Below are 27726 nucleotides of genomic sequence, written 5' to 3' on the forward strand. Positions count from 1 at the left end.
TAGAAGTGGATTCTGTATTCACTTGAGAATACAGAATTAGGTAAAGACAGGAACGAACAGGAAAGGGAAAACATGTAGCTAGGACTGTCTGCCCAACTCAGGTTTTGAACACCTAGATGATTCATGACCCTGCAGAGCATGTAGGCCCCCTTTTGGGAACCCTCAGCATACCCCGTATTTTGTTTTCTTTAGTAATTATCACAAGTATATAGCTGTTTTTTGTACCACAAGTATAATTAAATCTTCAACTGTGTAATTCTTTCTCCCCTGACAGACTATAAATTCCATGAGGAAAGAAAAGTTGTCTTGTTCATGTCTGTATCCCCTGGTCTAGGACACTGCAGATTCTTAACACCAAGTGAATGAACATTTTAAGCTTTGGAAGGAAATAGACAATGATATCAGGCTATTTTAATAAAAAACATGCAGTCATTTTTGTTGAGAAATATATATGACACCTATAGTCCCTAAATCAACTCTAAATACATTTTATTTTTCCCTTCTGGATAATATTTATGGATGGTAAAAGTATTTCTAAGTGCTGGATGTGATTATAACTGAATTTTATCAGCTATGCATAAAATGTAATCTGGAATTAACTCTGACCTTGTCCCCATCACCTTACTGTATCCCTTATCTCAGAAAAAAGTCAATCGTTGATTTTTTTTTTTTCTTTGCGGTATGCGGGCCTCTCACTGTTGTGGCCCCTCCCGTTGCAGAGCACAGGCTCCGGACGCGCAGGCTCAGCGGCCATGGCTCACGGGCCCAGCCGCTCTGCGGCATGTGGGATCCTCCTGGACCAGGGCATGAACCTGTGTCCCCTGCATCAGCAGGCGGACTCTCAACCACTGAGCCACCAGGGAAGCCCCAGTTGTTGATTTTTAATTATACTTTTCCTAGATGGTTCACGGGGTTATCATTATGAATAATCATTGCACACAGTGAAGTCTTCAGCAGTGAATGAGATACGTTAGATGGTTTAACTAGCTCGTTATGCTTTTAAGCTCTTAAACCTGCTTTAGATAGCTTTTCTGTCTCCCCTCCTTCATGCGGTATCACTTTTTGCTGCTGGGAATATATCGGCTTCTAAAAGTTACCCACTCCTTTTAAAAGTGCTGCTTCTAAATAACAGCAAGCTGGAAAACCAATCTCCTAGACAAGGTCTTAGTAAGAGTAAACAGTGCTGCCCGTAGGCCTGGGGTAATCTGTGTACTTTAAGACATGGACTTTGGCTTCATGTAAGATTCTATGATATCTACAGCTGACTAGTATGAAAATAATGCATAGATACCTATCAAAAAGAAATGTCAGGCTCTATGATATCAAGGCCCTGCAAAGGCAGTTAAATGATTTTAAAATTCAATTCGTGGGGCTCATCAGTTGACCATTTATCAGCTCCTACATGAATTAGCAAGAAAGATGAAATATATATGATCTCACTTGCACTGAGTAGTTGCAGGAACATTTAACAGAGGCTCAGAAGAAGTTATAATAAAGAAGTCAATCAATAAATCAATACAACACTTTCCATCAACCCAGCCAAAGGAAATTATTTTGATGAAGAACACCTTTAAGGGAACAAGGTAAACTTAGGACAACACACAAGGTAGTGGTCATCTTGATGCTACTGCGTACCATTTTTCAGCAAACCAAAGCTCATTTTGTCTCAGATGCATCAGCACATACCTTTGAACAAGTGGCAAAGGAAGGAAATTGAGGGTGGAAGTCATGTCCAGTCCACAGTCCAGCATAATGGTGGTTGATTTGAATTTGAGCACACTGCATGGTAAGGTTGGGTGCCCTGACAGGCAATACTGAAAAACAAACAAACAGACAAATCACTTTTCTCAATAATCAGTTACAGAAAAAGCCTACAAAATAAAGTGAATTAAATAAAGCTGATCATCTTCTCTCATGACAGCACCGTGTAAATTCAGCTAACTTTCTATATGGCTTCCTCCCTTTTACAGCACTGGATACCACTTCCCCTAGCATTCAGCATCCTCAAAAATCTCAGATCATACCCAGTTCTTTGCGGGGTACCAACTTACACCTCAGGCAAGTAGAGTTTTGGAGGGGCCAAGGTTATTCTAAACAGAAGGTTTCCTGGCTGTAGTTTTCTGTTCCACTCTCACATGACACTTGCAAATTCCCACTATCCTGTCAGACCTAAGTACTGTGTAAAGTCAATAAAATTCTAAGCTGGAACCTCAAACTGTGCTACAGGTTAGCTTTGCTCCTCTGTAAATAAGTCCGGTGACTTTCCTCCAAGAGGAGATGCTTGGGAAGGGTTAACAAACAAGCATCAGTAAGGGGGTGATGGCTCAGCCTTGTCAGAAGAAAAGACTCCAAAGGACAAGTGACTTCCCTGACGTGCAGACACTGGGCAGGAGTGAGGGACACCCATTCCCAACCGATCAAGAGCCTCTTGCCTGTGGCCGCAGTCCTCAGAAGTCAAAGGGGCACGAGCCACAAAGGCGTATTCAGAGGGGAGTGATGAGGCAAACCAGCACACTGACCTCAAACATCCCTCAGGTCCTCCTCAGTGGAGTGGGGATGACAGATACGCCACACTGAAAATTATTTACATGGGATGGACCCTGTGTCACCTTTCAGAATTCGACTGCGGTTCTGAAGACAATGAATGAAAGAAGAGGGAAAAGACCTTTGCTCCCACTTCTCTCGTCTTCATTCCGTAGAAGCCTCCCTTGAACAGCAAAGCCCAGAAGATGGAGGGGTCAATGGTTCCCATCTCCTGACAGACACATTCTTTCGGATTTAAGCACAAGTCAGGGTAGCGTGACATCAGTGCTTGCCCCCACACGGCCACCGCAGAGCACGCCAAGTCTTCGCTGCTCGTTGGTTCTGTCACTGGATATATTTCCTAGTTTTCTCCAGAAGACATTACAGGAACTGATGAGTTTTTAAAACTGCAGGTTCTAAAAGGTCAGGAGCCAAGAAATTGTGAGTATTTTGCAACCTTCTTTTTTGGCCGCACTGCATGGCCTCACTGCATGGCCCCACTGCATGGCTTGTGGGATCTTAGTTCCCCGAGCAGGGATCGAACCCATAGCCCCTCACTGGAAGCGCAGAGCCCTACCCACTGGACTGCCAGGCAAGTCCCTTGCGAGCTTCTTTATTCCAAGTTTGTGAAAGATAATTATATTTCCCAATCCATAATCACAACTCGTGGCCTGAAAGGGTACACGGTTACTTACAATGAAAACAGTAACAAAAAAAATACTAAAAAGTCCAGGAAGCATGATTTGGGTAATTATTCTTTACCTAAGTTCATTCTTTGATAGGTATCAGAACTACGGGAAAAATTTCCCTACTAATCAAGGCAGAGCTATTCCTACCCCACCCTTCTCCATCTGGTTCCCTATTGCTAGCTTGGTCTTTACCCCATCTAAGAATTACGTATTTGTTAAAGAAGAACTATCTCAAAATGAACACAAAGCACCCTGTTAAACCTGCCCCAAACATGACAGAGGACTTTCCTATATTTCTCCTTTATAAAGAAAAAAATCAGATACTCAGAAAAACCTAAAAAGAAAATAAATAAAATGTATATAATGGTTATTTCTGGGTTTAAAGATTATGGTGTAATTTTCTCCTTTCAGCTTTCTGCATTTTCCAAACGTTTGACAATGAGCATTTACCATACTTTTATAATCAGAAAAAAATATGATTAAAACAAAACTGAAAATTTAGCCAGTCACACTGAATGACAAAATCTTTTTAACCTTCATCTTTAAATCATGGATAACAAGTTGCCACAGAAGACAGAAGATGGACATGTAAAAGCTTCTACTCAAAAGATTTCAGGCAAAGGAAGTTTGCCAACAGACTCTACATTTGCTCCTATCGTCCAAGGATAAAGAAAGGTGAGGAACACTTTATAAGGGCCATAACTGAATGGGAGAAACATTTTCAGAGCGTCTACTGAAAGAGTGCCAGACCTTGATCTCACTAGCTCCAATTTTATGGATCAGGAAATTGAGTTTTACACAGTTTGAGGGGCTTGTCTGAGAAGAGACAGCCAAAGACACACAGCAAGGTCTCCTGACTCCATAGATCCTACTTGTGCTTCCCAAAGTGCACTGCTCACTTTGTGGGTCAACTCAGTCTGCTGAGACACAGAGTAACTGTCACCAGTAAATGAGGCACCTGGCAAGGTTCCCGAAGTTTCCCTGGCTCCAGTGGTGTTCTTTGCACGTTTCTAATATGCTGCCTACAGTCACCAAGCAGATTATAATCTAGCGAGAGTTAGGGACTAATACACAAAAACATGAAGTAATCATGTGATTTTAATTTTGCAATTAGAAATATGACAGAAAATTTGAAAAATACCAGAAAGAAAAATATTACCCACAGCATTTCTACAGTCCCTGTCTTTTTTCATATTTGTAAAAGCTATAATTTTGGTGCACCTATTGCTCTGTATGCTGCTTTTAAGATTCATGGCTGTGTTTTGTCTGTGTTGCATATCACTTCATTTTGTTGGCTGCCTAAGTAAATATACCATCACTTGTTTAATTATTCTCTTACCGTTGAACATTTAGGGTTGCTTTCAGTTGCTTTATTACAAACATGGCTGTGGTGATAACTTTAGTGCTCAAGGCTTTTTCCATATTGGACTGTTTCTTCAGAGGATTCCCAGAAGTGGCATTAACTAGGTCAAAAAATATGAGCATTTTATGGCTTTTGAAATATGCTGCCAAAATGCTTTCCAAAAAAGGCTGCGCCTATTTACAATGTCATCGGGAATATAGCAGAAGATCTGTTTCACTGCTTATTCCCATCAGCATTATGGTCAAAACCATCTAGAATCTACACCAAAATGCCTCTATAATGTTAGTACATGTTAGTAGCAGTTATCTAGGAGCAATTAAATGGCCCTAAACAGGAAATCAACTACTTGATAAATGAATTAATTTTGAGAGGCAGTTTGAAGAAATGATTTAAAGCAGGGAGTTTGAAGTAAGACTGCCTAGGCTCAAATCTTGGTTGTGCTCATTACTGTGTGACTTGGGGAAGTTACTTAACTTCACCAAGATTGAGCTTCCTTATCTGTAGGATGCAGTAATAGAAGTTACCCTCCTAAAGTTGTGAGGACTAAATGAATAGATACAGAACCTGACACATAGTATGTGCTCATTGTTGCTATAGTTATAAAATCATTAAAAGGCTGAAGAGGTCACCTAAATTTTTTTGGGGGGGCACCTAAATTTACAGGATTTAAGAGAAGAAATTCTATTCTGTGTGGCATTCACTAATGTTTTAGACATCTGTGTATCTCATAAGACTAGGTAAAGTGAATGATTTTACAAATATTTTTCTATTGCTAGTTTTCCGTCCAGGAAGATACAGTTACTACTGAGTACAGAAGCGAATATTGTAGCCAACATAAGGTTTTACAATTTTTATTTTTTCTAGCTTAATAAGCACACAGCAGTGCTTTCACGTTAATTTTATTTCTACTTAATAACAAAGCTGCAGATTTTTCTGTAATAATTTATTATCTATATTTCCTCATGTGCCTGTTGATTTCTTTTTACCACTCAATAAATCTGGTTTCAGAACTTATATATGCTTAACATATATAGGCATTGTTTATATTTTTGGGTAAAAATTTTTATCAGTTATACTTAGTACATATATTTCTCATTCTCTTACATTCATTTTAAAAAGTTTTATTATGGAAAATTTCAAACATACAAGTAAGCAAAATTAGTACAGTAAACTCCCATTACTCAGATTTAACAACTATCCATATTCTGCCTTTCTCTTTGTTGCTTTCCTTTTGATGCTAACACACTTCTGAGGAATAGCTATTATGTTGACAAACCAATCTGATCTCTGAAAATACTGTTTTCATAAATAGTCCTAAATTGATCTCTTATGCACAACTGGGACAAAAACATGAGTCCATTTTCCTAAATGTCCTTGCAGAATTCATTAAAGGCAACTCCCTTCACCTTTAACTTATCCTTGGTTTTCAACACCTGAGTCCTTTAGTAGTTTGAATATATTTCTGAAATCTCTACTCTGTCCACTGTTCTTTTGTTTTTGTTTTTCGTTTTCACCTCAATGCTGTAACGTTTTTACTTTGTAATAATTGAAAATAAGCTAGAATGACTAGACTTCAATTCTAAAAAAAAGTTTTTCTAAGGATGTAAATGGAAGCTACATTTAATCTATATATTTAGTGAATGCTGCCATTTTTACTATACAATAAAATTTCTCTGAACCAGGAGCAATGCACTGCTTTCTCTTTTATTAATTTTATTTTTTCTTCCTTTACAGTTTAAAATGTTGTATTCCTTTAGCTCATAACCAACAAGTCAATTATCATTAACATAAATATATGTTTGCTTTTCAATTTCTATTTAATTTCTGCTCTGAGTTTTATTGTTCTATTTCAAGTTTTATCTGTTATACTTTTTAAATTTCTGCAGTTGGATGTGTAGCTGATTAAAATACGCATTCAGGCTACATATAGCTCTGTAAGTGATGCTCTGGATACATTTTACAAGTTTACATTGCGTTTTCAATTTACCCATTTCTAAATACAATGAAATTTCTATTGTGATTTCTACTTTGAGCTACAAAAGAACTGTGCGTTGTGTGTGTGTGTGTGTTTGGTTTAACTTCCAAATATAAAGGTGGAAATGGTTATCTTTTGGTTACTGATTTCTAATTTTCTTGTGGGCAGGGAACAGATTTTATAATACTTTTTTGATATTTATTGAAACTTGCTTTGTAAGTCTACACTGTGAATAGCTGAGTTTTACAAATGATCCAGTGTGGATGAAAATTGGAAATATATAATCTAATTGTTGTATACAGAGCAGATTAAGTTTATTATCTTATCTAAATCTCCTATATCCTCACCTACTTTGAGTCTTAGGAGAGAAGAAACTGGCAATTTCTTTTTGTAATTCTGTCATATTTTGCTTTATACACCTTGAGGCTATATTGCTAGGTACATAATGGTCAGGATTAATACTAGTGCATGGTTTACCATTATGTAATGCTCTTTGTCTTATGATCCATTTCTAGATTTATTTCTAAATAATATAGCTATACCAATTTTTCCTTCAGTCAACAGTCTTGTTTTTTTAAATGAAATTTTACACATATACACACACAGTTAAAAATGAATCACCAGGGCTTCCCTGGTGGCGCAGTGGTTGAGAGTCCGCCTGCCAATGCAGGGGACGCGGGTTCGTGACCCGGTCCGGGAAGATCCCACATGCCGCAGAGCAGCTAGGCCCGTGAGCCATGGCTGCTGAGCCTGCGCGTCCGGAGCCTGTGCTCCGCAACGGGAGAGGCCGCAACAGTGAGAGGCCCATGTAATGCAAAAAAACCAAACAAACAAAAAAAAATGAATCACCAATTTGAGAGGCAACTACTTTTGACTTTTACAGCTATTTCTTCTAGTTACCTCTGTATTTCTCAATAATATTGTTATCCTGTTATTTCCTGAGTTCTCGAATTTTAGTTGTTACTGATTTTTTTCTACTATGGAAGCTATTTACAAACAGATGAAACTTTGCTATGGTCCTTAACCAAGATATGTACAAAAGGATTCCCTATCACATTTGAAGCAATGCACATGAAGGCAACTGCCAAATTCCTTGGACTGGATAAAAGAAATTTAAAAGGAAAGAGAAGTTTGTGTAACAGATTCATGTACTGATCAACACCATCATTAAAGCAACTTGTCATGGTTCAATTCTCAGTGTTGCTTTTTCCCTCAGTGCTATGTAAATAAAAGAAAGATATGTCCTAACAATAGTACTGTAGAGTCAATGAATTATTTTACACTATTTTTCACAGTTAATGATTATTTACCATCATTTTAACCAATTTCTTTGTTCACCAATCCTTCTTGTATCCCATTTCTTGGGTTCAATTCCCTTTTCCCTGAAATACATCCTTTAGTCTACTTCCTTTAAACGGTGTTCAAAAGGTAAACTCTTAGCCATTATTAGTCTGGAAATTTCTTAATTTTGAATTTACTCAACAGTGATGGTGGTGGAATTATAGGGTAGCAAATTACCTTAGAATGGTAAAAATACTAATCCAACTGTCTTATGGCATCTATCATAGCTGATGAGAAATCTGCTGCCAGTCTAACTGGTAATCCCTTACAGGTTGCTATTAAAATCTATTTGCCATTGATGTTTTGATCTTTCATTAAGATGTACATTGGCATGAATTTCTTTTTTGGGGGGGGATTATACTTCTAACATATAAAGACTCATCTTTGACAACTGTGAAAAACACTGTCAGTCTTTATCATCTTGAATACCATTTCTCCTCCATTCTTCCTAGTTTCTACTAGTGGAATGCCTATTAAATATTCATTGTAATGTTTCATTTTACTCTCTGTCTCTGTAACTAAATTATCCTTTCATATTTTGCTTTTTTAGCCCTGTACAGTGCATTCTGGATACTTTCCTCAGCTCTATCCTAATTTGCTAATTCTTTCTTATTGGTGTCAAGTCTGCTATTTAACTCAACTTTTCAATGACTGCTTTTCATTTCTAGAAGTTCTCTTTAAAAAATAGCATCTTGCTCTTTTCATAGGTTTGATATCTTCGTATATGTCTTTGATCATTTTAACGTTTTAATTTTAGAATCTCCATCAGATTGTACAATTGTCTGCAGTTCTTGGGAGTCTTGTTATGTTTGCTGATTCTAACTCATGGTGGATTTCATTACTGTTGTTTTAAAATTCTGGATGGTGAGCCCATCTTTGGTGGGGCTACATCTGTGGGAATTCTATGTAGAACAGGTTGAGGCAGGTCCCCAGGAAATATCTTGAGATCAATCTTTAAGTTGATTTCTCAGCTTGAATGTTCGTACTTATAGGGGAGCATACAAATCAGACTTTCACACTCTCAAAGCACTGGCACAAGCTCCTTGCACAATCTTCCTTATTGACCTCTTAAGCAAGCAAATGGTATTTTTCTAGTACTCCTTTCATATGTAGCTCTTGGGGGTTTCTGGTTACTGATTTTTTTTTTTTTTTTTTGCGGTACACGGGCCTCTCACTGCTGTGGCCTCTCCCGTTGCGGAGCACAGGCTCCGGACGCGCAGGCTCAGCAGCCGTGGCTCACGGGCCTAGCCGCTCCGCGGCATGTGGGATCTTCCCAGACCCGGGCACGAACCCGTGTCCCCTGCATCGGCAGGCGGACTCTCAACCACTGCGCCACCAGGGAAGCCCCTGGTTACTGATTTTTTTTTTTTTTTTTTTTTTTTTGGTTACTGATTTTGAAATGTATTTCTGAATATTACAACTATTACTAAGAAGACTCATATTATGACCACAGATTTCAGCAAATCTAACACTTAAAAAAGCTGCTATGAACACAAAATGACAACCAGCCAATCTAGCCTCACAGAAATCTTCAAAAGCAGTATGAATTACTGTAAACTTCAGAAAAAAAAGAAAAAACCACAAAACACAAAACAAAACAACACAAGAATTTTGCAAATCAACTATATCTCATAAAAAAATAAAAAATAAAGAATTTGGCAAGTTAGTACATTTGGTAAACTTGGCAATTTCATCATATGGCAAATTCAATTTTAGTGACTTGCCTTTGAGAAATATTTGTCTGTCTTTTGCAGAAAGAACCATGGACTACAACATCAAATATGTTCTTCTCTTTCCTAGTCTTATTTAAAATAATTATAATATACATAGTTATTACGATATGGTATTTATTAAATGTCAGGCACTCCACAAGAACTTTACATTTAATTCCTTTAATCCTCCCAGGAATGCTATGAGGTAGGAACTATATTCCCATTTTACAGAGGAAAAAAATGAAGCACAGAAATTATGAGGTCCCAAAGCTGAAAAGGCTGTGCTAGGACTTGAACTCAGGCGAATGAGATCCAGAGAGAGTACACTTCACCACCACAGCATGCTATGCTACACAGAGAGAAAGGAATTGTCAGACACTAAGAAAAATTTGCAGAGATGATGTGCTCTAAAAGGCCATACTTTGAGTTGATAAGAATATAGACTGAATTTATAAGCTAGTGAACAAAGAAAATTAGTTAGCTGGCTAATATAAGATAAAGCAAAGATTAAATTATTAAATATGTCTGCAATCCCTCATAAGCAGTAATTTTCTTTTGTTGAGTTTTCCCTTCCATTCAAAAAAAGAAACAAAAAAAAAGGTGATAAGATTCTCTCACTCTAAAGCAGTTTTACTGCTGAAACTAACTTTTTTTTTTTTGGCGGTACGCGGGGCCTCTCACTGCTGTGGCCTCTCCTGTCGCGGAGCACAGGCTCTGGACACGCAGGCTCAGCGGCCATGGCTCACGGGCCCAGCTGCTCCGTGGCACGCGGGACCCTCCCAGACCGGGGCACGAACCCGCGTCCCCTGCATCGGCAGGTGGACTCTCAACCACTGCGCCACCAGGGAGGCCCTGAAACTACCTTTAAATATCTGTAATGTAACCTATAACCTTTAGGTTGAGTTAATGCCAAAAGCTCTTTAATCTTGTTCAGGAGAATTGTACACACCATAAAGGAACTTTTTTTTTTACAGGTAAGAGTGTTAATGAAGTAAGTTGTAAATGACATCACCATTTTTTTCCTGTTTTTCTCCTTTTTCTATTTAATCAACACATATATTCACTGTGGAGACCTATGAGCAGAGAAAAGAGGTTCAGTTTTCTTTTCTCTCTGGCAGTGGAATAGACTTTGGTTCTTTCTGATTCAAATATAACATTAAAAGGATATGTCTAGCAAATTGATTTTTATGTAATGCTTTTGCTTCCTGGCACAACATTAGAAAACCTATCAGCATAATTCACACATAAATGAATACAGGGAAAAACAAATCTTAAAAGATTCCAAAAATGTATTTAAAAAACTCAACATCAATTCAAAGGCAAAAACTCTTACCAAACTATAAATAGAAGAATATTTCTTTAATCTGATAAAGGGTTCTAACCGAATCCTACATCATAGTTGATGATGAAGCATAAGAAACAGTTCGCTGAACGTCAAGAACAAAAGGATACCCACTATGACTGCTTAAATTTAATACTATACTGGAAATGATATATAATGCAATAAGACAAGAAAAATAAAGGATGAAATGATTAGAAGTGGAGAAATAAAATGTCATTGTCCACAGATGATATTATTAGAAGACATTCTGAAGGAAACCTATTACAACTAATAGGAGAGTTCATCAAGATTGCTAGATAGAAAAAAATCAATGTACAAAAATTGAGTTCTTACATGCCAGCCGTGAACGATCAGTAAAAGTAATAAGAATTAAAATGAGAATACCATTCATATGGCAAAAATTAAATTATCATAAAATAAAAAAGTATAAAATCATATAAAAACTTTAAAAAACCTATAAAACTCTCCTTAAAAATAAGGTTAATTGGAAAGGAAAATAAACTGTTGTTAAAAATAGAAATAAATAGGTGAGAGAGATTAAGAGGTTCAAACTTCCAGATGCAAAATTAATGAGTCATGGGTTTGAAATATACAGTGTGGAGAATATAATCAATAATTATGTAATATCTTTGTATGGTGACAGATGGTACTAGACTTATCATGGTGATCATTTTGAAATATACAGAAATACTGAATTCCTATGTTGTGTAATGGGAACTAATAGTTATACGTCAATTATACTTCAAAACAAACAAACTAATAGAAAAAAGGGATCAAATCTGTGGTTACCAGAGGTGGGGGTGGGGGGAGGATGAATTGGATGAAGGTGGTCAAAAGGTACAAACTTCCAGTTATAAGATAAGTAAGTACTAGGAATATAATGTATAACATGATAAATATAATTAACACTGCTCTATGTTATATATGAAAGCTGATAAGAGAGTAAATCCTAAGAGTTCTCATCACAAGGAAAAAAATTTTTTTCTATTTCTTTAATTTTATACCTATATGAAATGATCAGTGTTCACTAAATTTACTGTGGTCATCATCTTGTGATATACGTAAGCTAAATCATTATGCTGTACACCCTAAACTGATACAGTGCTGTATGTCAATTATATCTCATTAAAACTTGAAGAAAAAAGGTAAAAAAAAGGGAAACTTAGCTGAAAAAAAAAAAAGACTGAGATAAATAAAAGGTGAGAGAATTCACTGCCAACAGACTGTGTTACAAAAATATTAAGGAAGTTCTTTAGAAAGAAGGATTATTATAATAGAATCTATAAAAAAAAGAACTCTGAAAATGGTGAAAATAAATGAAAATATAAAAAGCTACTTTTCTTTTAAAAATTGTTTAAAAACATAATTAACTGTCTAAAGGAAAAATGGTAACAACATATTGTGGAATTTATAACATGTATAAAAATAAAATGTGTGAGCACCACAGCACGAAGAATGGGAGGGAGGACTTGCAAGTACACTGTTGTAAGGTTCTTACATTATAGGTGAAGTGAGCCAATTCCTTAAAATAAATCTCTCTACCAAAAAAAAAAAAATCAGTTCTCACTAATCTACTTTTTATGGAAATTAAGAATCATATGAGGGCTTCCCTGGTGGCGCAGTGATTGAGAATCTGCCTGCCAATGCAGGGGACACGGGTTCGAGCCCTGGTCTGGGAAGATCCCACATGCCGCGGAGCAACTAGGTCCATGAGCCACAACTACTGAGCCTGCGAGTCTGGAGCTTGTGCTCCGCAACAAGAGAGGCAGTGACAGTGAGAGGCCCGCACACTGCGATGAAGAGTGGCCCCCGCTCGTCGCAACTAGAGAAAGCCCACGCACAGAAATGAAGACCCAACACAGCCAAAAATAAATAAATACATTAATTAAATTAAAAAAAAGAATCATGTGAAAGAGTCAAGGGCTATGATTAGCTAAAAAATATTAAAGAACAATGATTAGAGAAGATTTAAGTTTTCTGGTATTACAACTTACTATAATGTAATTAACAGTAGGATGTTGCACTAAGATAGCTAATGGAGCAACGGAAAAGGAATAAACAGTCCAGAAAAGAGGCACATACATGTCTAGGACATATGATAAAAGTACCATTGTCAACATATGGTGCTGGGAAAGTTTGTAACCCATTTGGAAAAAATTATTTCACACCACACAAAAAAATTAATTCCAGATGACTTAAATACTTAAGATATGAAGACAAAAGCTTTACAACTTGTATTGAAAAATAAAACAAAAAGAGGAAAATACCTTATCACTCTGGGATAGTGGAGAGTTTCTTAACAGACAAGAAGCACAAACTATAAGACAAAGATTCATATATTTGACTATGGTACTTTGAAAATCTTCAAAAGACACCATGAACAGAGTGAAAACACAAGCCAGAGATTGAGAGAAGATATTTCCATTATGTGTTATTAAAAAAAGCATTGGGAACCTATTCAGTATAAAAAGCTCGTACAAATCAACAATAAAAAGATTTAAAAACTCAACAGAAATGGACTTCCTTGGCAGCCCAGTGGTTAAGACTCCACGCTTCCACTGCAGGGGGCATGGGTTGGATCCCTGGCATGCTGTGCGGGGCAACCAAAAAGAAAAAAACCAAAAACCAAAAAAACCCAACAGAATGGGAAAACGAGAGTGGTCAAAAAATAAAGATATAAAGAACTCAGTATCATTAGAATCAAGGACATGCAAAATAAGACAATAATTGATAGGCTAAATAAGACAATTTAGTTAGGCTAAAATTAGACTAATAATACAATGTATTGGAAATATGTAGTCAAAATGTAGTACAAATTGGTACAATCATTCTGGAGGATAATTTGGCAATACCTAATAATACTGAATATTACACACACCTTAACATATACTAAACTAATAAAAGCATATATGGGTATGATACACGTCAACTTGAAGAAAGTAGTAACCTCTGGAGAGGGAGGAAAAGTAAAGGTTGGGGATCTTAGCTTTAGATACAACTTATGTCAAAAGCAGGGAGGGGAGGAAGGAGATCTGATCTAAAAAAAAAAAACAAAAAAACAAAGGTAAACTATTAACATCTATTTAATGTTAGTAATGAGGCCAAGAGTGTCTTTTCTGTACGGTTATCAGACACCTCTCCGCAGACATTAGAATTATGTAACTACACCTTTCCTACTATTGTCAAAATTTGTAGTGCTCTTTTCCTTATGACAAAAGTCTCATGGTACAAAAATAAAATCTAAGAGATCTTAATGGATATTTTAGTATTAGTATAGCATTTGCTAGGTATACTTGTGAATTTTCAAGGAACTACTAATGACAATAGTTCAGGATTTTCATTTTGATACTATATTTGTCCTGATGCAAAGTGAACAACACAACTACTGACATAGCAATGGAAATGAAATAAAGTGAGACCGCTACCTCATGATTCAACAAGGTATTGTCTTGGAGGAAGGAAGGAAACAAAAATAACTCCAGATTTTGTCTAAATTTTTGATATTACGTTAGTAACTTTAATAAACTCCTTGATGCTTTCTAGTGTTATGCAGTTTGGCAAAACACTTCTCTAACAAGATTCAGCAAAGCTTTTTAATTTTATGAGAAGATTTTCAAATGATATTGATAATTATCTAATTACCAGAAATGTTATATTAATGCTAGTTATATTTATAAAACATACATATTCATAAAAATACACATCAAAGCTGACACTTGAAAGGGAATTCTAAAAATAAAAGTAGACCCTTGCTTAGAAAGGAGTAGGAATTGAAAATATCATTGTATGAATTACCTTCACTAACAATAAGAATTATCGACAAATATTTTCTATCCAGTATTTAATTAGCTCTTACCCCAAAACTGAGTGAAGTAAATACTATCGATACCAATTCAGTTGTCAAGGCCCAAGGTCACCCAGTTAATAACAAACTGATTTTGCACTCAAACGAGTACAAGTTCCAAATACTTTCTCTTAAATCATTCCACTAATATGTCAGAAAGAAGAAAAACTATAACAGTGTATTATACTAAGAGCAACAGATTTGATATGGATAGGATAGTTGGATAGAAAAAAAAATCCAAGAATCTTAGCAATAAAAGTGACTATAGTTTTTTCTAGTCATCTTTTCTAACTTCTCTCTCAATATTGTTTCCCTGTTGAACCACTACCTAACCCCTGTTAGGTTACTTCTAAGACAGACAGCTTGGAACAGACCAAGAAGGGAGAGCATTCAGTTAGTTAATTAAGACTGCCAACAGTCATTTCCATATCCCTGAGAAGTTGTATGCTAGTATATTTTAACATTTTAAAAATGTGGCATTTCCTAATGATAGTCATTTAAAAAACAACAACAACAATTTGACTTGTTAAGGTGGGGGAAGTGAATTGACTTTTTTTTTAAATTAATTCATTTATTTTGGGCTGCGTTGGGTCTTCAATGCTGTGCACGGGCTTTCTCTAGTTGACCGGGGGCTACTCTTCCTTGCGGTGCTCGGGCTTCTCATTGCCGTGGCTTCTCTTGTTGAGGAGCATGGGCTCTAGAGCACAGGCTTCAGTAGTTGTGGCACACGGGCTTGGCTGCTCCGTGGCATGTGGGATCTTCCCGGATCGGGGCTCAAACCTGTGTCCCCTGCATTGGCAGGCGGATTCTTAACCACTGTGCTGCCTGGGGAGTCCCTAACTTTTCTTTAAAAAAATTAATTCATTCATTCATTTATTTATTTGTCTGCGCTGGGTCTTAGTTGCGGCATGCGGGATCTTTAGGTGTGGCATATGGGAATCTTTCAGTTGTGGCATGCAGGCTCTTAGTTGTGGCATGTGGGATCCCTGGCCAGGGATCGAACCTGGGCCCCCTTCATTGGGAGCACAGAATCTTAACCACTGGACCACCAGGGAAGTCCCATGATAAAGTCATTTTAAGTTTTCTTTTTTAAATTTAGTTTTAGTTAGATCTTCTGTTTTTCTTTTAGCGGTACGCAGGCCTCTCACTGCTGTGGCCTCTCCCACTGCGGAGCACAGGCTCCAGACGCGCAGGCTCAGCAGCCATGGCTCACGGGCCCAGCTGCTCCGTGGCATGTGGGATCCTTCCGGACCGGGGCATGAACCTGTGTCCCCTGCATGGGCAGGCGGACTCTCAACCACTGCGCCATCAGGGAAGCCCCTAGTTAGATCTTCTGAACATACTTAAAATTTCCTCAATAACTGAATCAAGTATCAGCTTTTAAAGTTTAATTAATTAAAATAAAATAGAATTTTAAATTCTATTGTTTAATAGTCGCATGCAACTGAAGGATACTGTATAGGATAGGGCAATTCTAGAAAAAAAGAGGGAAAGTTAGGCAAAGATTTCTTAGATTAGATAAAGAACAAGAACATGAAAAGAAAACCTATAAACTGAACTTAATCAAAATTTAAAACTTCTTCAAAAGACACCCTTAAAACGAAAGGTAACTCAGAGATTGGGAGAAAATATTTACAAAACACGTATCTGATAAAGAACTTGAAAACAGAAAATTAAAAAGAATTCTTACAACTCCAGCCAAAGTAAAAAAACAAATAAATTGGGCTTCCCTCATGGCGCAGCAGTTAAGAATCCGCCTGCCAATGCAGGGGACACGGGTTTGAGCCCTGGTCCAGGAAGATCCCACATACCGTGAAGCAACTAAGCCCGTGCGCCACAACTACTGGGCCTGTGTTCTAGAGCCCGTGAGCCACAACTACTGAGCCCGTGTGCCACAACTACTGAAGCCCGAGCGCCTAGAGCCTGTGCTCCGCAACGAGAAGCCACTGCAATGAGAAGCAACTGCATTGCAACAAAGAGTAGCCCCCGCTCGCCACAACTAGAGAAAGCCTGCGTACAGCAACAAAGACCCAACACAGCCAAAAATAAATAAATAAATTTATAAAAAAAAAACCAAATAAATTCAATGTTAATACAGGAAGGTAGTTCCCTGACCCTTGATTTCAAATTTTTGTGTTTATCAGAAGAGCCTCATTCTTCCTCATTGACTGATTTTATGATACATAAATGTAACAATTACTAACTTAGAAAATAAATTCACACTAATAAAGTATCATTTTTATCTGTTTTATAAAAAAAGAATTCTTACAACTCAACAACAGCACAAACAATGCAATAAAAATGGGTAAAATATGTGAGGAGGCATTCGCTGAAGAAGACATATGGATGGCAAATGAAGAGATGCTAAACATGAGTCCTTAGAGAAATATCAATTACAACCACAGTGAGGTACCACTACAGTCTTACAAGAAGCGTCAAAACTAAAGACTGGCGAGTGCTGGCAAGGATGCAGTGCAACTGGAAATCTCGAACGCTACCAGTATAATGCTTTTGAGAGTCATCCTTGTTGTTGCATGTATCAATAGTCCACTTCTTTTTATTGCTAAGAAGTACTCCATTGTATGGATGTACCATAGATGTTTATTGATAACATCCACAAGCTGATGGATATTTGGGTTGTTGTTTTCAGTTTTTGACAATTATGAATAAAGCTGCCATAAATATTCACATACAGATTTTTGTAGAGGCATACAATTTCATTTCCCTTGGGTAAATATTTAAGAGTGGAATTGCTAGGCTATATATGTTTCACCTTTTAAGAAACTACCGAACTGTTTTCCAAAGTGAAAATTTATTTTTAGCTTAAATAAACCAGAGTCAGATCTTACTGCTGAGCTGTACACCATAGCATCCAACATCTCCTTTAACCTAGTCATAAAGCATTAGTTCTAACTCTGTCTCTAAATTAGTGTTAATCCAAACGAATCCCTAAATTCTTTGGGCCTCAAATTTCTTCATCTGAAGAGACTTGACTAGATTCTTTCTCTTTCTCTCTTTCTTTCTCTCTCTCTCCCCCTCCCCCCTCTCCTTCCTTCCTTTCCTTTCCCTTCCTTCCTTCCTCTTTCTTTCTCTCTCTCTCTTTCTTTCCTTCCTCCCACCTTCCTCCCTCCCTCCCTCCCTTCCTTCCTTTCTTTCTTTCTTTCTTTCACTGCACCATGGGGTATGCGGGATCTTAGTTCCCCAACCAGGGATAGAACCTGTTACCCCTGCAGTAGAAGCGTGGATTCTTAACCACTGGGCCGCCAGGGAAGTCCCAACTAGATTATTTCTAAGCTCTCTTTTAACACAAAAATATTGTCTCTCATTATTCTATCATTTCACTGGGTCAACCAAAACTCTTTGGTCTTTTATATAACCAGTCAAGACGTATCCATGCCACTGTGTTCTTTTACAACTAGCTCTATGCAAATAAGAAATTACATGATTTATAAGATGGAAGGAATTCTAAGATAATCTAGCCCAAATACCTCTTTTATAAATGAGGAACCAAGCTCTTCCAAGGCTTGTGAACTTTTCTCTGCACCTACACACCTGAGTATACATATTTACCGCCATCGATAACTATAGCTTGCTAGGAGACACGCCATGCCCTAACAGGGTGTTTAAGAAGATTCTTAGTGTGGCAGGGAAGGAGAAAGCACACTCTGTGGAGAATTCCTGCCTGATACCACAGCATCTTGAGTGAAACCGGCTTCCACTGAGCCAAATCTGCCTAATTTGGAACTATTACCCCTGCTAAGAATTTTGGGCCAGGCTCTCCAACACTCAGAGATTTCTATAAATACATTTCAATTTTATTTGGTAATCTTTCACTTTCTTCCACTTTGTCTCTTGATTCTATCTTGCAGGAGGGCTGTTAAAGGTGCCAATCGCACTCCAGTGTGTCACACTGACTACACAGCTGGATAAAAGAGAGGGATAATTTTCCACTTGAGCAGCAAATCTCTAGCATGCCTGGTGAACACAGAGAAGCCACTTTCTGGTTGGAGTGTGGCTAAACATCACCCACAGCTGGGTAACTGACACTTATGGCTGCTCCCTCTTGCTTATCCTGTCCTCTGACTCGGCTTTCCATGAAAATGAGTAAAGAAGGAGAGAGTTGTCATAAAAAGCAACCCCCCCCCCAACAGAAGCTCACGAAGGGTGGGAGTGTTGACAGGGAGGGAAAACAGGGGTTGGCTTGGGAACAAACATTGCTGGCGGTCTCTCTACGCTGAGAGAAGATCCTCTCTCCACACACTAGCACGGGATAAAGAAACTGATCATGAGGATGTGGGGAAATGGAAACTCTCATTTACCTCTGCTGAGTGAAAAGGAAAAGAGCGTCTGAAGAGCAATACTGAATCAAAATTTAAAATGTGCCTATATAGCAATTTTACTTAAGGAATTGACACTAAGCAAACACCCAGATGGGTGCAAAAAATGTAAATAAAAATATGTTCTCTTCAGTATTGTGTGGGATAGTAGGGAATGGAAACCAAAATGTTCAATAGCAGAATAAATCCATACAACATAATACTATAAAAAGATTCAAAATGAGCTCATGAACATTCACAATGGAAAGGCTTGTAACAGAAAGTTGTCTCATTATCTGTATGCCCCTTTGCCCTTTCACAGGAGGACCCCAAATCTCAGCTGGAATTATGGCCACCTGGAATAGAGATTTCCCAGTCTCTCTTGCAACTAACTGTAGTCATGTAACTAAATTCTGGCCACAAAGAATATATTGAAGTCTGTGAGAAATAATCAAAGGGAAGGGGCATGCCTTTCCCTGTCCCTTCCTCCTTCCTGCTGACTAGAAAAAGGATCTGATGGCCTGAGCTGGTCAACTCACACTGGATCACAAACAGTAAGGCATATATTGAAGATGGTGGGGCGGCAAGCTAGCACGAGACCCTGGGTCTCTAATGGTCACAGACCTGGACTCTTTACCCCGGGACTTCCTTTGTAAGAGAGAAACAAACATCTAAACTGTTAAGCCATGGTTACTTCAGGCTTCTTATCACTCAGAGCTGAATCTGATCCTAACAGATTTATAGCCTTAGAGCGACTACAGGATATCAGTGCACACAACCATCATAGAAGATGACATACCAAAATGTTACACAGTGATTATTCTAGGTGGTGAGATTACAGGTGATTTTTGTTTTCTTCTTTATATCTTTCCATTATATTCAGAAAAAAATTTATGAGTATGTATTGGTTCTTTTTGAGAAAAGCATTCTAAAACTTTTGAGAAAAGCATTTGAGAAAAGCATTTTGAGAAAATCATTTTGAGAAAAATGCTTTTTGAGAAAAGCATTCTAAAACTTCAAGTGAATTAAAGAAACAAGTTTTCTTTTATTTAGTCCCTTTGAAGAACTCTGATAGTTTAGTTGGATGGATTTCTTCATAAAAGAAACCATGTTGTCTCAGCTGACATCTCCCATTGAACGGCGGCAGCTTGCCTAGCCCAGAAATAGGTTTTGCCAGGCTGAATATCTCAGGGTCCCCTCAAGAACACTCCAAGGAGATGGTAATCCCACAGGCACTTTGCCAGTCCTCCACCAGGTTGCTATGTACAGCTGGGTGACACAGTTTAACGAACAAAGCAACAATTTCATCCTTCAAAACTTTCAGGTCAACAATATGTTGAGTTATAGAAGCCAGACACGAAAGAGAACACACTCAGATGCATAACTAGATAAAAATTCATCAAACTGCACGCACACTTGAAATTTATGTTGGTTTTACTATCTGAAAATGTTATTTAAAAAATACCCTGAGGACAGCATCACACTTTCTGGTGATTTCTCTCTACTCAACCTGTTGATGTGACCAAGAATACTCTACGCATTTAGCAGGTCTGCAGGAATGGGGCTCCCCAACTCTTTCTCAGTAAAGGCGAACGTCAAGGAATAAACGAGGGTGTCTGTTCTCTCCTTTTTCCTATCTGGGCACTCTTCTTACATGGCGCCCAACAACTGGTCCCACTGATTCTCTGGATCTCTTTCACTTTTTGATGTATTTATTAATTCTGTTACTGTTTATGAGGTCCTTGTAAGGTGCTTAGAAAAATCTTGTCCTAAGTAGGTAATTCTGACTTTGATTTACTTTGATGCATTTGCTAAGCTCCCTAATGCTTCTTGTTTTGATTATATTTCACTTTTAAAAATGTTTTCTGTAACTGCAATGAATCATACTTTTTGATTTCACATTCCAAAGTTTTTAAGTGTGTAAAATACAGTTCTTCAAACTCCTTTGTCCTAGGTTTCAGAAGGGATGAATTTAAAGGCTCTAGGTGTTTAAAAATTCTTAAACTTCCCTGAAACTTTTTCTTAAAAAAAATCCTTATTTTGTTACTTCTCAAACCGCTAAGTCTTATACTCCAAGTCCACCACTGTGGCTTCAATCTACCTTTCTAACTTTCATTCCTAATACACTCAGCAAGGTCCCAACTGCAGTGAGCTAGAGCTCCAATCACACGTACAAACCTTTCAGATGTTAACAACACACATATAATAAAAATGTTGATATTCTAAAGTAATGAATTAGGAGAATATGAGAAGACAGAAATGTGTCTATTTTTGTACACACTGCTACAGAGCAAAAAACATATAAAGTGTATATGCACATTATGGGAAAACTGAACACCTCACTTCCAAATCTTTCTAAAAACCACTCTATTGAGGTGTGACTGACATGTGAAAAGATGTATTTAATGTAAATAAGTTGCTGAGTTTGGGGATAAGTATACATCCATGAAACCATCACCACCATCAAGTTTATAAACGTATCCATCACCTCTCAAAGTTTCCTCTCACTCCTATTATTATTACTACTATTTCGGGGGGTGGTGGTAGGGAAGAGGGTAGGAACTATGAATATAATCCAGATCCTTCTAAATTTAACTGTTCCGTCTACCTGGAATAAGACCATCATGTTCCTCCTCCGATGTTATTTGTCAGCCAAGGTACTTTCCAAGGCCAGCTCAAATTTTACTTCTCTAGGAAACTTTGATTCTCTGGTTGGAATTCATCTTTCATAATCCTGATATTACTACTGCCTTTATCACAGTCTGTCACTAAAACCACATACACTCAGTCACATACATCAATAGTATACACAGTACACTTACCTATGGTTTGCTGAATAGTGAGTTACTGAGAGGTAAGGTCTATGTCTTACTCATCTTTAGTTTGCTCCACAGCACCGAGGAGGTTTTGTACCAGATAGGCATTTAATAACATTCATTGGCTAGACAATTAGAGCCAAACGATAGATTTTTGATATGGCTTCTCTTATCTGTTAGTTTTAACTATCACACTGTTGTTCATCAACAGTTTCTTCCTATTGGATCTATGCAGCTTGACTCAAATAGAGTTTAAAATAAATAAGCCACTGCCTAGGACTCTGAATCCCTTTTTGTTTCTACCGATTTTTTTTTTTTTTTTTGGTGTGGTAATTATGTTTATTTTAACAGACAATTTGTTTACATTTCTTGCCTTTATCAGGCCTGTCTCTTAAGTACAAAAAGAGAGAAACTATTTCTGGCTGTTCTGTTTTCCAAGGAAACCTTGCAATTTTCTTTTCAGGTCATAGAAGTCTTTTAGTTCTACAAGTCTGCTACGTACCACCTAAGACTTTAAGTTATAAAAACCATTGTTTTCTCAAAAGTCTGGAAATGGCTTGCAAGATATAATTAACTCCCTAGAACAAACAATAAAACACAAATAGATCTTCCTCTTAGAAAGTAACTTATTGTTGGGCTATGTGAAAGAATCTGACTTTTTTTAGTGACTAGAAAATTTTGGAGCAAGAAAGCAGTTGTAGTATGTAAATTAAAATACACAAAAATTTCAAGCCAGAAGTCAATGTAACAGTGCCATGTTGAGTTCAAGCATCATGTCCACTAACATCAGAAACAGAACACAGATGTCTACGACCACCACTCCTGTTCCAAACTATTCTGGAAGTATAAGCCAATGTAATTACACCACAGGAAAAAAAAATGAGGTTAAAAAAATTATCTGCAAAGTTATACACCTAAAAACCTAAGAGAATTAAATGGAAAGATGAATACATAATATTGAAATAAGAAAGTTCAGCATAGGGCTGTATAGAGAATGCAAAAAAGAAATACCCTTCTTATAAGTAAACAATGTAGGAAAAGATTCCAATTACAGTAACAACCAAAAAGATATGCTTAAAAAAAGGTTTAAATAAAGGAAAAGACATTTCTTGTTCTTAGATAGACTCAATGATATGTTGAAAGAAATAAGTCAATTCTCTCCTTAAATTGTGTAAATTTAACCTGATTCCAAGCAAAATATGAAAAGGATTTTACTGGAAATTAATAATTCTAAATTTTATATGAAAAATAAAGGAGAGTAGTCTGGAAAATTCTGAAGTGAGGAACAATGAGTGGTAACAAGTACTACAAGATATTAAAATACACTCTAGAGCTACAGAAGGTAAAATAGTTTAGCAGTGTAGTATTAATAGATCAAGTAGGGGAGAAGAGAGATGAAAAGGAAATGGAAATATAGGTGCTTTTCTACACATATGAAAAGATGTTCCACGTCTTATACAAAATGAGAACAAAATAACATAAAAAAGTATAATGACATACGATTTTTTTCACTTTCCCAGGAGAAAAAAATAAGACAGCTTGATGATAACACGGTAGTGGTGAGTTGGGAAACGCTGCTGGCAAGAGTGTAATCTGCTAAGTCGCGATGCGGGCATTTTGGCAATAAAATGAAATAAAAAATGCATATACCCTTTGACATATATCCTACAGATATACTTCCAAAAATGCTCACAAAAGAGATTATCTATGCGACGAGATTTCTAATCACTAAAGACTGGAAACAACCTCATGCTCACAGAGGAAGGTTTGGTTAGATAAATTACGGTATACCTAAATAACAAAACACTGTGCAACTGACTTTTTTTCTGGCAATAGTTTAAACATATTTTTGAGCCATGCTGACACTAATTTCACATGTTATGTATTATATTACCAACAAAAACCATGCCCTAAACTTTAAGTAACAATGAATGATACTCAAATGGTTGGGAGGGATGTATGTGGAGGAAGGAGAACTCTACCTTCCAGCCTAACATCCATGATTCTAAACTCCTCCTTTAGACAATGAAAAGACAAAGTGTCTGTTACAAATATTAAAAAGAAAAAAATTTTTGAAAGGAGTACTGAAACTATTTCATTGTTTAGAATGAAAGTAACATGAAAACAAATGACCCAGGATCTTGTTAAGTGCAGACTCAATTAGGTGTGGGTATGCTGTGTTTTATAAAATAAAGCTGTTCTAAATTTTGACATGAAATGATCTCTAAGATGAATTTCTAACTTAAAAAAGAAAGAGGAATATGCAAAACTAGTGTGGGCAGTATCTCACCATTTATGTAAAAAACAAAAAAAAGGGATGGAAATTATACACATGTGTATATTTCCCCGGAATATCTCTGAAGGATCCACAAGAAACTGACAACCGAGATTGCTCTTGAGGAGGAAGATAAAGGTGGCACAGGATCTTCTCTCTCTCTCTCTTTTTTTTAAACTTGTGTACAGATTTTTTTAAATTAAACAATGTGCATGTATTACCTATTTTAAGAAACACAAAAAGATGCTCAATATCACCAATCATTAGGGAAATGTAAATCAAAACCTTACTGAGATACTACTTCACATCCATCAGGATAGCTATTATCTAAACGAACAAAGATAAAATGACAAGTGTTGACGAGCGGTGAAGATGTGGAGAAATCAGAACCCCTGTGCATCGCTGGTGGGAATGTAAAAAATGGAAAACAGTATGTTGGTTCCTCAGAAAATTAAATTAGAATTACTGTATGATCCAGCAATTCAACTTCTGGGTGTATACCAAAAAAATTTGAAAGCAGAAACTTGAACAGATTTTTGTACATCCATGTTCACAGCAGCTTTAGTCACAACAACCAAAAGGTGGAAACAACCCAAGTGTCTACTGACAGATGAATGTATAAAACATATGTGGTATACAACAGAATATTATTCAGCCTTAAAAAGGAAGGAAAATTTGACGCAGGCTACAACATGGATGAACCTTGATGATATTATGCTAAGTGATGTCTGGAAATGGATGGTGGTGATGGCTGCACAACAATGTGAATGTAATGTCACTGAACTGTACACTTAAAAATGGTTAAAATAGTAAATTTTATGTTGTGTACATTTTATCACAATTTTTTAAAAATGTAATGCACAAAGAGAAAATCTGAAGAGACCTATAGCAGGTAAAGAAATTGACTTAGTCATTTAAAAATCTTCCCAGAAAAGTCCAGGCCCAGATGGCTTCACTGATGAATTCTATCAAACATTTAAAGAGAAATACCAATTCTTCACACATACTCTTCTGGAATATAGAGGAGAGAACATTTCCCAGCTCATTCTATGAGAACAATATTACTGATACAAAAGCCAGATAAAGACATCATAAGAAAACTACAGACCAATTTCTCTCATGAATATATATATATATATATATATATATATATATATATATGCAAAAATCGTCAACAAAATATCAGCAAACTAAATCCAGCAATATCTAAAAAGGATTCTACATCATGACCAACTGGGAATTATGCCTGGAATGCAAGATTGATTTAACATTAAAAATTCAACTAAGTTAATATACTATATTAATAAAGGACAAAAACCATATGATCATCTTGATACACAAAGGAAAAGCACTTGATAAAATCCAAGACCCATTCATGATAAAAATGGTCAACAAACCAGGAATAGAAGGGAACATCATCAACTTGATAAAGGGCAACTATGAAAAACCTACAGCTCACATTGTATTCAGTGGTGAAAGACTAAATGCTTTCTCCCTAAGACTGGGAAGGGGAAAAAAGACTGGTACCATTGCTTGCACCACTTCTATTCAATATTGTATTGGACGTTCTAGCCAGTGTAATCGTGGAAGACAAAGAAATGAAAACAGGGAGAAATCAGAAATAAAAACTTATGTCCACACAATGTTAATAGCCCCAAAGTGGAAACAATCCAGATGTCTATCAACTTGTACCTGGATAAACAAAATGTGACATATTCATATAGAATATTACTGAGCAATACATGCTACAACATGGATGAACCTCAAAAACATTATGCTAAATGAAAAGTCAGACACAGAAGACTGCATATTGCATGAATCAATTCATACGAAATGACCAGAAAGGGCACATCTACAAGACAGAAGATAGATTAGTGGTTGCCTGGGCCTGGAGGTAGTTATGGGGATTGCTAATGGGCACAAGGGATCTTTTTGGAGTAATGAAAATATTCTAAAACTGGATTGTGGTGATTGTTGTATAACTCTGTAAATTTACTAAAAGTCACTGCAATGTACCTTTTAAATGTATGAGTTTTGTGGTATGTTAATTTTACCTCAATAAAGCTATTTAAAAAATGTAAAAAAAGTAACAATTATAATAATATCCTTTACATTATTACTACTACTTCTTGTTTACCTGTATTTTCATACACTGAAAAAACATATGAGAAAGAAGACTTATTAAATTAGAACATCTAATTATGCCTTTCTCTATTTTACTGGAATAGAAAAATGCAGAAATACTATATTTAGGAAAAGCCAATCTCTGCTTAGGCCATAAATCTGAAGAATAGATTATGCAAGACCTTTCATTAGTCACGGTCCCCCACCCCATTCATAAGCATGAGTGATGAAAAATAAACTGCACCTTAAGGGCAAAAAGGGTGTTAGTTTTACAATTCCTATTAAAGAATGGCTTTCTTGAACATCATCTATCTGATTATCTATCCTTGAGAGCTAAAGTTCATTCAGCTGTGCTTTCAATAAATTAAAATGTTTTAGACCCTTAGGGCATTTCCTTCAGATATATGGTCAATCAGGGGCAATTTAAACTTCCTGTTTTCCTCACAGTAAAATTCCCACCACAGGTTAGTCTTGATCACCGAGCCCCTTGGGGCTTTCAAGCTAACTCCTTTCTCCTACGTCTTTCCTATTCCCCCTCATCTTCTGTTGGCATTCTTGCCTTTTCTCAGGATCTCCGCAAATTCTGACATCTGTCCTTCTGACTTAGCCCTTCCTGATATGCCAACTCCTAGTTTCTTCTCACCGGTCATCCCTTTCCTTTCTGCGGGGCACGGAGGTCTCCTCTGCCATTTACACACACTTGACCCAGGTGCCTCTCCAATCTGCCGGACCCCGTAATACTTATAATAACAACTACTGCTCCCACACATCAGCATTTTCAAAGCAACACCAGAGGTTCTTTGAAAAATTCCTTTTAAAGATTCTCACGGCACCATTTTTTTTATCTGAAGAAATCTGCTCCTCTTTTTGGTACATTTTCCCACATCCATACATCACTACTGTAAGGACCTTTTACTAAATATAGCCGAAGTCTAAGAGACAAGAGGGTGTGAGGACTGATGAAAGAAGATGGTTACATTAGTAAGACACATAGTAAGAGTAAAGAAACAGATGGCATCCCTGGCAAGAGTGGGGAAACGTATTCTCATACGTTACTGGTACAATGCTAAACCAGTGGGCAAATTGGCCATGTCGGTTACAATTTTAAGAAGGCATCTTCTAGGATACAATTAAATACATTTTGAAGCATTATATTCAAAAACTACTTGAGCCAGGGCCCAACAATATCACTACATCAGAAAGTTCACTGTAATATTGTTTGAACTGCACAGTAAGCCCGCTGGAGTTTACGTTCCATAAAGGCAGAGAGTAAATCTGTTTTCTTCACTGGAACATGCCTAGTACCTTGGGTAATGCATAGCACAGAAGAGGCAGGTGTTCAGGAAGATCTGTTGAATGAATAAATTGATGATGATGACTGAAGAGCAGTTTACCCCTGGACCTCT

At 37.0% G+C, this 27726-nt stretch overlaps 1 protein-coding gene across 3 annotated transcripts in view; it reads right to left on the reverse strand.

Moving 5' to 3' along the window:
• INTS9 (integrator complex subunit 9) overlaps positions 1-27726 on the reverse strand; it is a 114627-nt gene that overhangs the window by 80914 nt on the left and 5987 nt on the right. For all 3 annotated transcript variants that reach the window (XM_082617216.1, XM_082617215.1, XM_082617214.1), the window contains exon 2: positions 1687-1814. In XM_082617216.1, the coding sequence (XP_082473342.1) occupies positions 1687-1814 (128 nt within the window). The remainder of the gene's footprint in view (positions 1-1686; positions 1815-27726) is intronic.

The sequence above is a fragment of the Mesoplodon mirus genome (assembly GCF_964341445.2).
Source record: "Mesoplodon mirus genome assembly, chromosome: 1".
In the NCBI taxonomy this organism is placed as follows: Eukaryota; Metazoa; Chordata; class Mammalia; order Artiodactyla; family Ziphiidae; genus Mesoplodon; species Mesoplodon mirus.